Below are 17153 nucleotides of genomic sequence, written 5' to 3'. Positions count from 1 at the left end.
GGGGATGGGAGAGATAAGACCATTAATGGGCACAGGTTTTCTTTATGGAGTGATGAAAATGTCCTAAAATTAGATGGTGGTGATAGTTGTACAACCTTATGAGTGTGCTAAAAACCACTGAATTGTACACTTTAAAAGGGTGAATTTTATGATATGTGAATTACAGTTTTGATAGTATCTAGACTTAGATACATTCAAGGTGACTGACTGACTGCCTTTCCTCTCAGTGTTGGACCCAGCACACTTACCTGAGAATGGCTTTATCCTAAGATGTTAAGTTTTTGTTTGGCCTTTTTTTTTTTTCAAATTAATCTCCAATCCATCTTGGCAAAAATCGGTCCCTGGGTGCCTCTAAGATGTTTCATTGGTTGTAATCCCCATTCCACTCTGTACTAGATCCAGTCTACTATTCAAAGGCTCCATCAGGCTGCAAGGGTCACAAACATACTCAGGTTGACTCAGGAAACCCAGGAAACCTCATGGGAACCCAGGACATGTAAGGGCAGCTCCAGCAACCTAAGTATTGTTATTGGCCCTTCTCCTGCATCAGCCTCTCTGTCTGTCTCGCTTCTTGTATGTATCCTGCATCCAGAGCTCTCCACAAGGGAGGCTCTTATTCATTCACAGATCCCCAGTTGGCTGGAGTTCCTGAAGAGTGCACACTTCAGATAGATAGTTCCTTATACAAAGAGGACCCCTGGGGCTGCTGTCCTCATGAGGAGTTGCATGGGGTTAGGAGATCAAGTTCTCTTTTCTAGTATGCAAAGCTCTTTTCATATGTAAGGAACACATTTATCAACAAAAAAGTCAAGGCTGAAGCATCCGCTGGCATGTTTGGGAAATACACTGTTTGGGAAATCTGCCTTCTTAATAACTAAACACTCCAAAGTATTTAAGAAGCCATGTCTAAAATCCTAATTGGTTCACCGATTGCCCTTTCCATGCCAGGCACTAGGGATACAGTAACAGATGTGACACAGAGGACAGAGAACATGGGTGAAGCTAGTCTGTGACCTCGTGGAGCTTATAATCTATCAATTTCTATAGATCTATAATCTAGTAAATTATAAATCTGTAACCTAGTAAATTTTACCAATGATTTGTTAGACATGAAGGGAGAAGTATAGGTGAGACTATATAGCTGGGAGATCTAATCTGGCCTGGAGCATCAGAAAAGACTTCCTTGAAAGGCATTAGTGGAAATTCCTTGACAATCCAGTGGTAAGGACTCCATGCTTTCACTGCCAAGGTGCCAGTTTCATCACTGGTCAGGGATCTAAGATCCTATAAGCCTGTGGCACAGCCAAGAAAAACCACAAAAGGACTTTAGTAAGAGGGGAGAGGGGGCAGTGGGGAGGAGGGCTTGCTCCATGCACATCCCATGGCCCTGGGCTGGAAAGGATCTTGATGAGGCTGAGATGGTGGCAGAAAAAGCAAAAGGAGAGTGGTGAGAAATGCAGCCAGAAGGTCATCCAGGGGCCGTATCACATGGGGCCCTGAAGGCCATGGCTCCTCCTCTTTTCTCTGACATGCACTATGCTGGTGATTTTAGGTGCATAGATCCAACCGTCCAATCATCTGCAAGGGCTGCAGAAGAACCTTCACGAGTCACCTGTCGCCGGGGCTACGGCGCTTCGGGCTATGTGACAGCTGCACCTGCATTACAGATACGCACGACGACGATGATGAATTGATGCCCATCAACCTCAGCCTGGTGGAGGCGTCGTTCGAGAGCCAAGAAAAGAGTGACACAGACAGTGACTGGCCGATCTATGTGGAGTCTGGGGAGGAAAATGACCCCGCCGGAGAAGATTCTGACGACAGACCCCAAATTCAGCCCAACTTATCTGGTGGAGACACGCTTACGTAGCAGTAACTTGGTGGAGGAGAGGGTTTAGAATTTGTTCTTGCTGATTCTGTGAGTGAAAGCCACCCTTTGTCCAATGGCGTGGAACCCTGAGAGGAACATTTTTTCACTGCCAATTATTTGCATTTTTGTTAGGCTGCACAGTGGAGGTTGGATTCTGTGACTCAGAGGACTAACGATTTTTTAGTGGTGCCCCTGGTTTCCGAAGGCTTTCTGAGTGAATCAAGGTTGGCCCTGAGGCTTGCTGTTTTTTCCAGAGCTATGCATCCAAACTCTGGATTGGAGAAAGATAAGAAAACCTCTATAGCTGTTTTTGTAGTTTCTCAGTCTTCTGCATTCCTATATCGTCATCCTCTTTCTCTGAAAAGGTGGGCAAGAATATATTAAATTTCGAGATCAATCTTACCTCTGCCAAGCCTCTCCTGATCAATTCTGTACTGTAACTTTCTGGTAAAGTGTTAATCAGAAAGCTTGCTTGATTTAAGGTAGGCAGGGCTGTCTGGCTTTATGATTGTAAAAGGTACTTTCTAAATCTAAGATTGCAGTTTTAGAGGCTGAGGGTATTTATGTGCAGACAAGCATGGAAATGAGCTGAAAGGCTCCTTATGGCACTGTGACTTGCCCCCGTCAAATTACATTTTAAGTTAGCCCCAGGAAGGGAGCCTGAGAGCCCAGGTCTGGGTGGTTTCCCTGTCTGGCTTGGTGTTTGACGATTGTGCACACACAAATAACCCGTTTTACGATCATAAAGCAAGTCATTTGGGCAAAGCTCAAAATGCTCCTCTGTGTTTTCCAGCCATTTCTGAGAGCCACCACTGTGTAACCTGGCAATGCAGCCATCATTGCCATTCTTTTACTTTATGAATAGAACTTTAATTGGAGGGAAAGGATAAGCCTACATAAGCAAGTTATATTTCCAAATTGTTTACCTTTAAAAGATCATCTGGAGGGAAAGGGAAGGTTAGTAGAAGAACAGGTTTTTAAAACCAGTCTGTTCTTTATTCACTTTGCAGCCATACAATTATTCTAACAAAAGAGACTGTATTTCTTTAAAAGGCTAAAGAACAAGAAGTATTATGGATTAAAGATATTTCAGGCACTTCCGTAATTTTGTCTTATGTTTAAGTATCCAAAATGGATTTTAAAGGAAATTCCTTTTCTTCCTTTAATTTTTTGGGACCCCATGGACTGTAGCCCTCCAGGATCCTCTGTCCATGGGATTCTCCAGGCCAGAATATTGGAGTGGGTTGTCATTCCCTTCTTCAGGGGATCTTCCCAACCCAGGGATTGAACCTGGTTCTCCCACATTATAGGCAGATTCTTTACCGTCTGTGCCACCAGGGAAGCCCTCCTTTAATTTTACTATAATTATATTTCAAAAGGTAGTAAAAAATATCACTTTCTACCTCTTTAACCAAAAAAATTTGGTTGTAATTTGCTTGTAATTAAATTTGCTTGTAAATAAATGTTAGCATTGAAGGGTTCAGAAAGTGTTTAGACCATGCTTCTCAACAGAAGTTGGAACCCCAGGACAGTGCTGCTCAAATTGTGGCCCGAAACAGCTTCAGCTCCATGAATTCCTGGATCCCAGTCCATACAGTAGGGCCATACCCTGGCCTGCAGTTGATTGGAAATTAAAAATGGGTCTTTTGGGAATTCCCTGAAGTCCAGTGGTTAGGACTCCATGCTTCTGCTGCAGGGGTCCTGGGTTCCATCCCTGGTTGGGGGACTGGACTCCCTGGAAGGCACACTGAGCAGCAAACTACAAAACCAACAACAATAAAATGTTACCTCTTTTATCAGAGGTAGTTGGAAAATTACTGTTCTAGGTCAAGAGTTACACACGGAAAATTATCAAGGACCAGAAATACTTTTCTTACCAGAAATGAGACTATTAGTGTTGTTTTAGAAGAGGGACCTTAGCAAGAGGGAAACCTAAATGGAGGTGTAAAAGATATACTTTGCAAGGAGTTTTGTTATGTTTTGCTTTCTTTGTCTAAAGTATTTCTGATGTTTTAATTTGACCTTTCTACCTCACAGCTCAACTCTCAGCCTGCTTTCTCCAGCAGAGCAATGATCCTCTCTGGTGACCCCATGATCTATTCATATCCCTGGGTGCAAGATAAAGCATTTTACATTAGATATTTCACTCTAAGACAGTGATTTTCAACTGGGGGTGATTTTGCTCCCCAGAGGACCTGTATCCAGCAGTGTCTGGAGACCCTCTCAAGTGTCATAGCTTGGGGTGGGGTGCTGCTGGCATCCAGTGGGTGGAGGCAGGGATGCTGCTAAATGCCCTACAAGGTATAGGACGGTCTCTACAGCAAAGATGAATGTAGTCCACAGTGACAAGAGTACCAAGGTTGAGAAACCAGCTGTAAGATAAAGCAGGATTTAAAAAAATGATATCTTTAAAGAACTTAATTTTATTGTACATTTTAGGCTACCTTTTACCTTCATAATATTTATTAGATCCTTATGCTTCTCTGGTGGCTCAGATGGTAAAGAATCTGCCTGCAGTGCAGGAGAGCTGGATTCAGTTCCTAGGTCAGGAAGATACCCTGGAGAAGGGCATGGCAACCCCCTCTAGTATTCTTGCCTGGAAAATCTCATGGACAGAGGAGCCTGGCAGTCTATAGTCCATGGGGTCGCAAAAAGTTGGACACAACTGAGCAACTTACATTTTCACTTACACTCCCACAAGTTTTGAAAATAGTGGATTCATTAAATGAAGACACTGAGGCCAGATGATAGATGGTCCATGACTTGCCTGAGATCTGATTAGATGTGTGATGTGGAAACTTAGAAATTCTGATCTGATTCGTACTGCTAGAACTATTACTGGGCTCTGATTTTAAAGTAGCAAAATCATTGAGAGGAAAATGGAATGTGAAGCTTAGTATTTAAACAATTCTATTTCTCTGTAATGTCTCAGATTGTTACATTCCTGGTTGGCTGTTTGGAGTTTGTGTGTTGGCATTGGGAATAACTAGATTTGGTAGTTGAATTCTATTACATTTAAAGGAGATAATTCCTCTGTATGGACTATCAGATCATAAACTGCCCGCAGTTTTAAATTTATGTTCACATTTGGTGGTCAGTATTTTTAACCTACACAGTGTCTCTGAGGTTTAATTTGTGGAGTTGGTGATATTTTTATAAGTAGATTCATAGTTTTTCCAATGCAGACCATTCATGATCTAGTTTATATTTGGCATCTTTCTGGCACATTCAATCCAGATCTTTTTGTCTTCTATTACATATATTGAATGAATGGGAACAAGATTCTTACTTGTAATGGAATTTTAAGATGGCATCCTTGGACAGTTGTTTCTCTTGGGAAAAGGGAACAGGCTTTCAAGGCAAGGGTTAGAAAGGAATGAAAATAAGGCACATTATCTGTAATACATTTAGAAATCATCATCATGGCTTCTGGTCATTTAGTGGAAAGATGCCATTCTGATGTAAATATTTTGGTGGTCACTAGACTTTGAATATTCCTTAAGAAATCTATTGACTTAGTGGTCTGCAAAATATTGTGAAATTGAGTATTCTGGAGGATATACAGGTCAGAATACAACAAAAGTGTTTTGTTGTTGTTGTTAATTGATGTTGTGATAAACCCCATGGAGAGAAAGGCAACTGAGTGGCCTTCGGTCACCTGAATTGCTGCTGCTTCATTTGGACTTCTGAGTTGTTCTTGTGTGTCCTCTGTGCAGTGACAATATATTATCTCCGTGAAGTCTAGTAGGGTGGGGTAGGGAGGGGCACAGGGTTGGGGTGGGTGAGAAGTTCCCATCACACTGTTTTGAGCATCACCACTGTACTTTCTGCTGTTGCTTGTCCCTTGTAGCTTGCTTTGTGCTTTCACAAGGTCACACTATCTTCTGACTCAAAAAGGAGGCTGCTTTATTCAGCTGCTTATGATAGTGTTTTCATTGATTTTTGTTCAATATTTCCACCAAATATGGCTGTGTTCTTCACACCTCTCATTAAAGTTCTGACAATTTGAATTCTTTTCTTCAAATAATGCTTCTGTAGAGATAAATGGAAAGTTGTTTGGCAGGGGTGGCTTGGTTAGTTTCTAATATGTTCCTAGTTTTCAGAGGTGACACTAACTCACACCATTGTGATCAGCTGATATGGAGTCTTCATAACTTGAGGAGGACATTTAGCATCTGTTCTGATCCTCCAGATGGATAATATTACTACTGCCAATTCTTCATGGGCAATTGTGGTTTGGGGGAGCAATTTTTGTACCCATCATTTGATTTTTTTTTTTTGGTCCTCTCTCAGTAGCATCTTAAAAATCAATGTGGGTTAGGATTGGGGTTCTGTGCTTATATGAAGAAGGTTTAGCAATAACTAGCTTGGGGATTTTAAAGGCAGGTGTCAATTTGAGATAAATGTCTTGGTGGCATGTAATGGATATGGATTATATGTCATGCCGACTGTGAAGGGCATAGTTAGGATTTTTTTAGAAGCAGAACATGCTAGAACATGCCAAGCAGTTTCACATCTTTCTACTACCCATGGTCTCTGTGGAGCTTCTTCTACCACCAGAAACAGCAAGCAAATAGTAATAAGGTGCGTTCCAGGAGGCTACTTGGGCTCAACTAGATGTTTAGAAACAGTCAAACTCATAAACCATCGCATCAGATTCACTAAGAAGGAGATAGGATGGTGGACTTTCCCTGGTGGTCCAGTGGTTAAGGATCTGCCCTCTAATGAAGGGGATGCCGGTTTGATCCCTGGTTGGGGAACTAAGATCCCACATCCCGCAGAGTGCCTGAGTGCCACAACTAGAAAGTCCGTGTGCTAAAGCTAGACCCGACACAGCCAAATACATAAATATTTTTTAAGAAACAAGGTTATAGGATGGGAAGCATGGCTCACCAACAGGGCAGAGCCAGATATTACTCTTTCCTCAAACCTCAGAGTCCCTGCATCTGTCTGTATGGCTCAGGTGCAAGGAGATAGACACACATCCCGCAAATATGGAAGCTATTCTGGCTTAAAAGCTTCTCGTTCCATGGGAGTGAGTATCTCTTATAACAACTCCATTGAAATATCTTCCCCACAAGAGACATGTCTCTTCCAAGAGTCACAACAGATAGGGAAGCCCAGAGCTGTGGCTTCCTATCAGGCATTTAATAGTTCTCCCAGTTTACAGTTTACCAACTCGGGATCATTTCTACCATATGGAATGTTGCCTAGCAATGTGGTTGATATACTACTCTTCATTAGGTTGCTGGGGGAACAGAGCTGGAAAATTAAACCAAGGTTAAATTCTCACACAGAAGGGGAAAATGTTTTGTTATACCTTTGCCAAATGGTATGCTGAGCAATTATACAACAGATACTACGCCTATTTCCTATAAAATAAAGCCAGAGAAAATTCCTATAAAGAGATGGCCTACACCAACTTATTTTTCCTTCCTTGAAGAGTATTCATTCTTTGTACTTAGTTACTTGTGATTAATACACTCTGCAAATTTTGCGGAGGTGTATTTAAGAGTTGGATAAATGGTCCCACCAAAATGTCTTGTATCCTTTTGCGCTACTCAGCATAGGCAGGTATAGTGTGACATCCTATAGGGACATCATTAAATGGAAATTTCTGGGGATTCCATCATTCACACCTTGATAGGAACCTGTGACCACCTGGCAACCACCAAACACCAGGTTTTTTATATGGTGCCTCTTATCATTGGATCATGTGGTGCTACTCTTGCCTGCTTCTATTGCTCCTCGCAGATCAATAAATGAGGACAGCCGGTTATTTATTCAACAGGTATCCAGTAATTATTTATGGAGTCCTTGTTGTTTGTCAGACACTAGGGGTACCTGTGAGATACATCAATGAACAAGCACAATCCCTGTCCTCAAGGAACTTGCAGTGTGTAATCAGGGAGGCTAACACTTAAACCATACAGTTTGGGGTGTGACAGTAGAGGCAGGAACAGGGTGTTCTGAGAATGCTTGGGCAGAGTGTCCAGCCCAATCTTAGAGCCTTAGAGAAGACCTTCTTGTCTCTTGTCCAATAAACTCCTACCTTTGGGATACAATTTATAAACAACTCAGTTTCTGATATTTCTTGCCTTTTTCAAACATGGTAGCTTTGGATATTAACAGTGTTTAAATTACATATTTTATTCAATTATATATAAATACTACAAACATTTCAGAACATCCTAGTCTTTAGCAAATATGCATCAGGTGCTATGGTTTTCTTATTTAAGAAACAACAACAACAAACAACTTCCCATCATCTCCACCCACTGTAATAAGTTAGAAGAAAGGTATTGTTCCTGTGACAGATGGAGGAGCCCCATTGCATATGGATTGAGTCTTGGTTGGCCATGTAAACTAGTTAATTCCCCAACCAGGTACATACAGAATAGAACCATTAAATCAAAGGACTGGAGATAGTCTCCTCCAAAGAGATTTTATAGAGAGATGAAACAACTAGTATTTAGTTCCCACACAACTAGTTAGGATCAGAAGCCAGATCCTGCCAAGCCAATGCTGATAACAAACAAACATGTCTGGGCAGGCAGCAAAGACCATCTGTAGACAGCATTTGTTTCCTTGGGTACCTATCAGACTAAAATTACAGCAGAGGAAAATGCTATTTTAGCCTCATGTGGCTTTGTGTGATCCTGGCCTGAATTCTTGTAATACTTAGACAGGGAAGGGGAAGTCACATGTTGAACATAAGGGAGTTAATTTAATTTCTTTTCCTATAATACCCACACATATTTGAAACAACATAAACTACCATCAACACACAGCAGATCAAAATTTTATTGTCTACTTATTTAATATGTATCAGGTATTTGATATTAATGTATTCACTTTTTTAAAACTTTGAAATTACAAATTAAAAAATTTACAGCATTATCTTGAAATTACTTTTTCCAACGTCTCTAGCTGATTTTTGAAATATAAATTGGGTATGATTCAGAGAAGGTGACAAGGATAATCATATTTGAAACAAAAACCCACATATTTTAAAGACAGTGACCCATATAATATGATATTGAGTAAAATTGTATTTTAGATATTTCTTGACTCAGTGGATTTTAATAAATCTATTATAAGAGCTAATTTTATTTAAAGCTGTGTGATAATATATGAAACTTCAAAGTAAAACAGATTAGCCACTTGACGATCTGAAAATATCTAGAAGCAGTGATCCTGGTTATTAATGAAATAACAAGTTTGGGATTAAAATGAATGCAAATCATCTTTAATTTGGTTACATCAACCTGGGGGTAAACAGGAAATAGTCTCAAACTAAATTTTTGTTTTGATTTCCAAGAAGTCAGATTAAGACACCCTGATGACAAATTTGGAGTAGAAACAGTACTATCCAAGTTCAAGGAAAAGTCTTTTGTTCCTTTATTGCTCATTTTGTCTTCAGAAACAAGTGTAATTTAACTGACTTTTCAGGGCATATATTTTACATGAAATTTTATGAATATAATATTAGTTAAGAAAGAAAATTCACAAAATAAAATAGAGCTCCAAATTAAAATTAATTTAGAAGATAATTAAGACTTATTAAGAAAATAATTAAGAAAATAAATAGAGCTCTAAACACAAGAAGCTTCCATCAACATCTTTTCCCACCTCTCTGTCCCCTGATGTTAGGACCAATTACTTCCTTATATTAGACAGTTTCTGAGCAGACTATTCCAAGCCAGGACATTTTAGATTCTGTGATGGAAGACTGACCACCCCTTGATGAGTGGGTGGTGTGGGATGCAAAATAAGCAAAAACTATGGCAGATAACACAAAAATCAAAAGAGGCACAGCCATTCTAAGTGCTTAGCTCTACAGGCATACACTTTCCAACAACTCTTAAAAGAAAAATAGAAACTGACTTTATTTTTAATCCACAAGTTTCCAAGTGGATTAGTTCCTCTAACAAAGGCACTTGTCAATACTGCTATCAAAAAAAGAAAAAAAAAAAGACAAAGTTGGAAATGATCCTGATCATTCAAACAATAGCAACTGATTCCTTTTTTTTAAGGAGTGGGAAACTTTCTGCTTTTTGCAATGAAATTGGTCTTTATGTTATAGTGGTTATGTACCAGATATGTTTATACGATTCAGTGTTGTGCACATTGTGTGTTGTTTTGCTATTTTTACTTTTTATTTATAAAGAACTAAAAATAAGACAGAATGAAGTAATAAATTGGTGGATATAATCTATATAATCTAGACCTGACCTCATTTCTGTTGTTTTGACATTCCATTTTTAAGATAAATCTCTAAGTCGTGTGCATATTTTTGTTTTAAAAATTATTTCTGCTTAAATAGTTTTAAATATTTATCTTCTAAAGACAGGAAGTTGATTCAGTGTTAGCAACGTATTGATATAATTTTACATTTTAAAAAATGTTGAGGCAGGTTTATTTAAGATTGGCTGGGCTCACTGCCAGCTCTTGAGAAAAGCATTTATAGCTTATAGACTTAAAAAAAAATTTCCACATAATAATATAGAACCACTAACACTAGATACACTTTACATCTGTTTGAAGACTCAATTTCATTTAGTAATAGGCAAAAACAGTTACTGTCTAGAACACAGGTTGGGTCAAAGCTGCTAGCTGCCTGGTTTTGGCAAATAAAATTTTATTAGAACACAAGTCCACCCATTCTTTTCCATATTGTATATGCCAGCTTTTGCACTACGGTGGCAAAGTTGAGTGGTTGCAACAGACTTTTCATCCACGAAGCCCAAAGTATTTGCTATCTAGCTCTATATAGAGAGCTGTGATTTAGAATGTTGGACAGGACGTGAAATCTGTTATTCCTTATGTAGAAATGATGAAGGCAAGGTAAGTTCTATCGATCTGGTGAGCATAACCAGAATTTAAACCAATCTGTGAACATCACTAGGATATAAACAAGTCTGGTAGGTATGAGAATCAGTGGAGGTTCGCAGCTGATGTATATGAAGCGTTGGCAGGAAGTTGCTGGAAGGATCTGACCAGGAGAAAACAAGTCATTTGTCTCAGCTTCAATGAAGTATGCCTGAGCCTTCAATGTGAGAGCTACAGGCAGAAACTAAATGAGCATGATGCAAGACCTTAGTGAGATGCTAGGAGCTCAGACTTCACTGCTTTGAACATCTGATGCCCAAAGCTTGAGACCAAGTGGGAGGGCAGGAACACTGACTGCTCTGCACTTCTGTAACTCTGCACTTCCTTGATGTGTTCTCAGTGGGCTTCCCTCATAGCTCAGTTGGTAAAGAATCCACCTGCAATGCAGGAGACTCGGGTTCGATTCCTGGGTTGGGAAGATCCCCTGGGGAAGGGATAGGCTACCCACTCCAGTATTCTCAGCACAGCTGTGGCTCATAGGCAGTAGCAAGACAGGTTAAATCTAGCCGGATAGGGAATTCCCCGGTGATCCAGGGAACTGGTTAGGACTCTGTGCTTCCACTGCAGGGGGCATGGGTTTGATCCCTGGTTTGGGGAACTAAGATCCTGCAAGCTGCGTGGTGCAGCCAAATCAATCAATCATCCAGCTGGACAGCCTGTAATGGTGAGCGCTGCAGGCAGGTGGGATGTCAGCTTTCCCAGGCACGCGTGAATTCAGCAGCAGCAGATAAGCAAGTGCTCTTCCTGGTCAGGGCACTTTTGGTTTCAAGGAACAGGCACTCAAGCAAGCTTAAGACAATGGTTCTCAAAGTATGGTTCTAGTTCTAGCAACATCAGCAGCATTTCTAGAGGCATTCGGATGCAAACGAAAGCTTGAGAACAGTTTTAAGAGCATTTATTTCAAGAGATAAATGAGTGACATTATGAGCGTCCTAGGAGAGCAAGTCAGCAGATCATCCGAAATTCGAAGTCAGGAGTGAGGCTATTATGGTTCTTGTTCATGCTTTTCGTCTGCCTCTCTATGCCTGTGTGAGGCTCCCCAGCCATTCTCAGACTAGTTTCCTTCCGCCACCATTCATCAGTTCTAAATGACTGCTCCAGCCCCTACCTGTCCTTTAGTTAAAATCCTCCAAAGGTGGGGCTTCCCTGGTGGCTCAGTGGTGAAGAATCTGCCTGCCAATGCAGGAGACATAGATTCAATTCCTGATCTGGGCAGATCCTACATGCCACAGAGCACCTAAGCCTGTGCCCCACAACTATTAAGCCTGTGCTCTAGAGCCTGGGAAACAACTACTGAGCCCATCTGCCCACAAGTACTGAAGTCTGCATGCCCTAGAACCTGTACTCCACAACAAGAGAAACTACTGGAATGTGAAGCCTGCACAGTGACCCGGCTGCAGAGTGGCCCCTGCTCGCCGCAACTAGCGAAAGCCTGAATGCAGCAACGAAGACCCAGCACAGCCAAAAATAAATAAAATTATTTTTAAAAAACTATTTAAAAAGTCCTCCAAAGGAAAACACCTCAGTTTCTGCCCAGCAAAGGATAGGTTCCCTCAGGTCAATGGTAGCTTGGGCAGAAGAGGGCTCAGTCTGGAGATGAGGGTTGGAGGGGTGGAGCGGTTAGGGGATGTTATTTAGAAGTTTAAGGTGGGCGATGAGAAGGGATGAGGCAAATCCCCTGAGAAGCGGCACTGGGGAGGGCAGGTACATTGATATATATGTCTCCTATACCAAGAATATCAAGGAAGATAGGAAAATTTCGGGGAGCATGCCTTATACAGCTCCAGGAACTCTGAGAATCAATGGCAGAATTGTACATGGCTGTAGTGGTTTCCTTTAAATGTGGAGCAAAATATTTAGTTATATACCACAAAGAATTGAACTTGAAAACAGGTGTTCCAACAAAAACTTGTATGCAAACATTCTTAGCAGATCTATTCATAATAGCCAAAAGGTGGAAACACCCAAGTATCCATCACCAGATGAAAGGATAAACAAAATCTGGTGTATGCATACAACAGAATATTATTCATCCATTAAAAGGAATGAAGTTCTGATGCATGCTACAACTTGGATAAACCTCGAGAACTTTAAGTTCAGCTAGAGAAGCTGGTCACAAAGGACACCGGTGTTGCACAATTCCATTTATAGAAAATACTCAAAATAGGCAAATCCATAGAGAGAAAAAAGCAGAGTGGTGGTTGCTAGCAGCTGGGTGGGGAGGAGGGAATGGCTGCTAATGGGTGGTTTCCTTTTGAGGTGATGAAAAAGTTCTGGCACTAAACAGCAGTGATGATTGTACAACCCTGTGAATTGTACTTGATGTACTTGATGTCACTGAATTGTACTTCAAAATAACAAATTTTATACTATATGCATTTTACAATTATATATATATATATATATATATATATATATATATATATGGGACTCCCCTAGGTATTCGCCGAAGGGCAGGCTTGCGTCGTGGCAGCTGAGGACCGGCCCGCGAGCCTCAATGAGGGCGTAGGCGCCCCGGGCCGGGTACCCCGAGACGTCCCCGAACCGGGAGAACGGCGGCGGGAGGCGCAGAGGCGAGCGGGCGCCATTTGCAGCCCCGGGCTCAGCGGCCGTGGCGTGCCGGCTCTGAGGGGCTGGAGACGGTCACAAAGGAGGCGCGGCCGGCTGGCCGGCGCCAAGGACCTGGCCTTGGGCTGCGGCGGGGCGCACCGGTTCCCGGATTGCGCGCTCGCCTCGCCCTGCTGGCCGCGCCCGTCTGGCCGCAGGGCCCGGCCGCTCTGGCTGCAGCGCAGGGAAAGGCGGGAAGGCGCTCGGAGCCTCCTGGCGGCGGCGGGAAGGCGGCGCGGCGCCGGTGCCCAGCGTGCCTGGAGTCGTCGGGCGCCGCGAACTCCCAGAGGGTCAGCGGCCGCCTGGGCTCGGACTGCGCGGCGAGGATGGGGCGGCCTGGTGGGGGCATGCCAGCTAATTCGTAAACTCTCCATTTGGTTTTGTGTGCCTCATCTCACAAAGATTGTGTCTCCTCTCAGTAGATTGAAGCTGTGCGTTCCGGCAGGACTATCACAGAAGAGGGGCTGCGTTCTTCTCAAAGCATCACATCAGTGACCCCCTGTCAGTCTGTCAGTTTGCCTCCTTACTCACGATGTTCATGTTGATCCTTGTTTAAAATGACGCCTGACAAGCTTTTCCACTGTGAAGTTATGCTTTTATTATTTGTAAAGTATTACATAGTGTTAGTCACTCAGTCTGACTCTTTGTGACCCCGTGAACTGTAGCCCACCAGGGTCCTCTGTCCACGGAATTTTCCAGGTAAGAATACTGGAGTGGGTTGCCATTCCCTTTTTCAGGGGATCTTCCCAACCCAGGGACCCAACCCAGGTCTCGTGCATTGCAGGCAGATTCTTTTACAGTCTGAGTCACCAGGGAAGCCAGGAGGTATTAATTACTTTCAAACTCCATAAATCGTTCATTTCTCATCAAAGTGCTAAAATTTTATTTATTATTTTTTTCCTTCCAGTTGTATTCAGATATAATTGACATACAACACTGTATATGTTTAAGGGGTATAGCATATTGCTTTGACTAATAGACATCATGAAATGGTTAGCACAGTAAGTTTAGTGAATATAGATCATCTCATATAGATATAAAATTAAAGAAATAGAAAAAATATTTTTCCTTGTGATGAGAACTCTTAGGGTTTACTCTCAACAATTTACTCTCGTATATAACATACAGAAGTGTAAGTAATATTTATCATGTTGTACATTACATCCCTAGTACCTATTTATCTTGTAAACAGATGTTTGTCCATTTTGACTGTTTAGCCACTCAATCCTGTCTGACTCTTTGTGACCCCGTGGACTGCAGCATGCCAGGCTTCCCTGTCCTTCACCAACTCCTGGAGCTTGCCCAAACTTATGTCCATTGAGTCGGTGATGCCATCCAGCCATCTCATACTCCGTCGTCCCCTTTTCCTCCTGCCTTCGATCTTTCCCAGCATCAGGGTCTTTTCCAATGAGTCGGCTCTTTCCATCAGGTGGCCAAAGTATTGACACTTCAGCTTCAGCATCAGTCCTTCCAATGAATATTCAGGATTGATTTCCTTGAGGATTGACTGGTTTGATTGCCTTGCAGTCCAAGGGACTCTCAAGAGTCTTCTCCAACACCACAGTTCAAAAGCATCAATTCTTCAGCATTCAGCCTTCTTTATGGTCCAACTCTTACATCCATACACGACTACTGGAAAAACCATAGCTTTGACTAGATGCATGTTTGTTGGCAAAGTAATGTCTCTGATTTTAATATACTGTCTAGGTTTGTCATAGCTTTTCTTTACACAAATAGCTGACTATACATTTCTGAACATTTCAAAATGAAAACCATGATAAGTCTGGTTATGATCTGTCACTACACAAATACATTACATAATTACTGGCTATATTTCCCCACTCTGTGCCTTTCATACACATGACTCATTTAGTTTTGCAACTGGAAGTTTATACCTCTTAATCTCCCTCACCTATCTACTTATTAAGTCATATGGGATCATAGTTTTCTGGTTTATTTATTGGGCTGTAATCTACTGCTGTCATTTAATATTCAAACTGTCCCAGATTTGGCCAGTGAAAGCCCATTCAGGTCAACTTTTGTGTCCATTGGATTTCATATGGTTATTTGAGCACTTTATTCATTTCTTACACAAGATGTTCCAGGCTCTTTGTTGTCGTTTAGTCGCTGAGTCGTGTCCTCTTTTGCAACCCTGTGGACCGTAGCCTACCAGGCTCCTCTGTCCACGGGATTTTCTGGGCAAGAATACTGGAGTAGGTTGCCATTTCCTTATCCAGGGGATCTTGCCGACCCAGGGATCTAACTGTCATCTCTTATGTTGGCATCCAAGTTCATTGTGTCTTTTTTCCCTGCCCCAGCCCCCAAATGACATACTTCTCCAAAAAGCTTCGGTTCTTTTTAGTGAAGAACCATTATTTAGAAACCAAGATCTGGGGACTTACCTGGTGGTCCAGTGGTTAAGAATATGCCTTCCAGTGAATTTGAGTCAGTTCTAATGAGGTGGATGAACCTAGAACCTGTTATACAGAGTGAAGTAAGTCAGAAAGAAAAAAACAAATACTGTATATTAACCCATATGTATGAAAGCTAGAAAAATGGTACTGATGATCCTATTTGCAGGACAGGAATAGAGACGCAGACATAGAGACCAGACGTGTGGACACAGCAGGGGAAGGAGAGGGTGGGACATATTGAGAGAGTAGCATTGAAACATATCCATTCATATGTAAAGTAGATAGCCAGTGGGACTTTGCTGTGTAACATGGGGAGCTTAAACTGTTGCTCTGTGACAACCTAGAGGGGTGCAATGGGGTTGGGAGTGGGACAGAGGTTCAAGAGGGAGGGGATATATGAATACTTATAGCTGAATCACATTGTATGGCAGAAACCACACAAGATTGTAAAGCACTTATCCTCAAAAACAAAAACAAAAACAAACCAACTTCCTTCCAATGCAGGGGGCTCGAGTTCAATCCCTGTTGTGGAGGAACTAAGATCCCACGTGCTGTGGGGCAAGTAAGTCTGCCCGGAAACTACTGAGCCCTTGCAGTACAAGGAAGGTCCTGGGTGCTGCAACTGAGACCCAGGACAGTAAAATGAATCAGTTTTGTTTTTTTAAAGAAACCAAGACCTGGATGCCAGGTGTGCTCATTGCTTATGAAGAATTGTTTTCAGGACCTCTCAGTGGACATTTCCTTGGATATACTGATAAATAGATAGATTGACATTGATAGGTAACTCTAATTCCAGTCCAACACCACAGAATTCATTCTGATTTTCTCCTTGTTCTTGATTTTTGGCATATGTGCTGTTAAGGGGAAATATGACTACATTTGTTCTTTCAAAAACTTCTATTTCCATCCTTAAGTTAAAATATTCCGATCTATAAAATCTGAAACTACCAAAAACCACGTGAGGAAAATCAACCATAATCTCAGCATTAAAAACAAAAAACATGTTTTGTAAGTGTACTTTCAGCCTTTTCTTTATATGTAGGTCTCCTCCTTTAAGTTATAGGAAATCGTACCATGAATATAATTCTGTACCCTCCTTCTTTCATATAACTTTGCAGGAGTAGGCAAATTACAGCCTACAGGCCAAACCTGGCCCACTGCCCGTTTTTCCCCATGAATTCAGACTGGTTTTTAAATTTGAAGTGGTTGAAACAAAATCAAAAGAGGAATACTGTTCTGTGACATGTGAAAATCGGATAAAATTCAACTGTAAGTGTCCGTAAGTCGTTTCATTGGAACACAGTCATCAATATCTATTTATAAATTGTCCATGGCTGCTTTTCCCTAGGATAGCAGAGTTGAATGATTGT

General features: G+C 41.6%; 1 protein-coding gene across 2 annotated transcripts in view; it reads left to right on the top strand.

The window, feature by feature from the left end:
- The window catches only part of ZBTB8B (zinc finger and BTB domain containing 8B), a 29082-nt gene extending 20301 nt beyond the window's left edge, over nt 1-8781 (top strand). For both annotated transcript variants that reach the window (XR_003031525.2, XM_002685612.5), the window contains exon 3: nt 1553-8781. Coding sequence is in view for 1 of the 2 variants with exons in the window: in XM_002685612.5 (XP_002685658.2) it covers nt 1553-1870 (318 nt within the window). In the remaining variant the exon portion in view is untranslated. The remainder of the gene's footprint in view (nt 1-1552) is intronic.
- The last annotated feature ends 8372 nt before the right edge of the window (nt 8782-17153 follow it).

The sequence above is a fragment of the Bos taurus genome, chromosome 2 (assembly GCF_002263795.3).
Source record: "Bos taurus isolate L1 Dominette 01449 registration number 42190680 breed Hereford chromosome 2, ARS-UCD2.0, whole genome shotgun sequence".
NCBI lineage: Eukaryota > Metazoa > Chordata > Mammalia > Artiodactyla > Bovidae > Bos > Bos taurus.
This window is presented reverse-complemented; position numbering and strand designations above follow the sequence as displayed.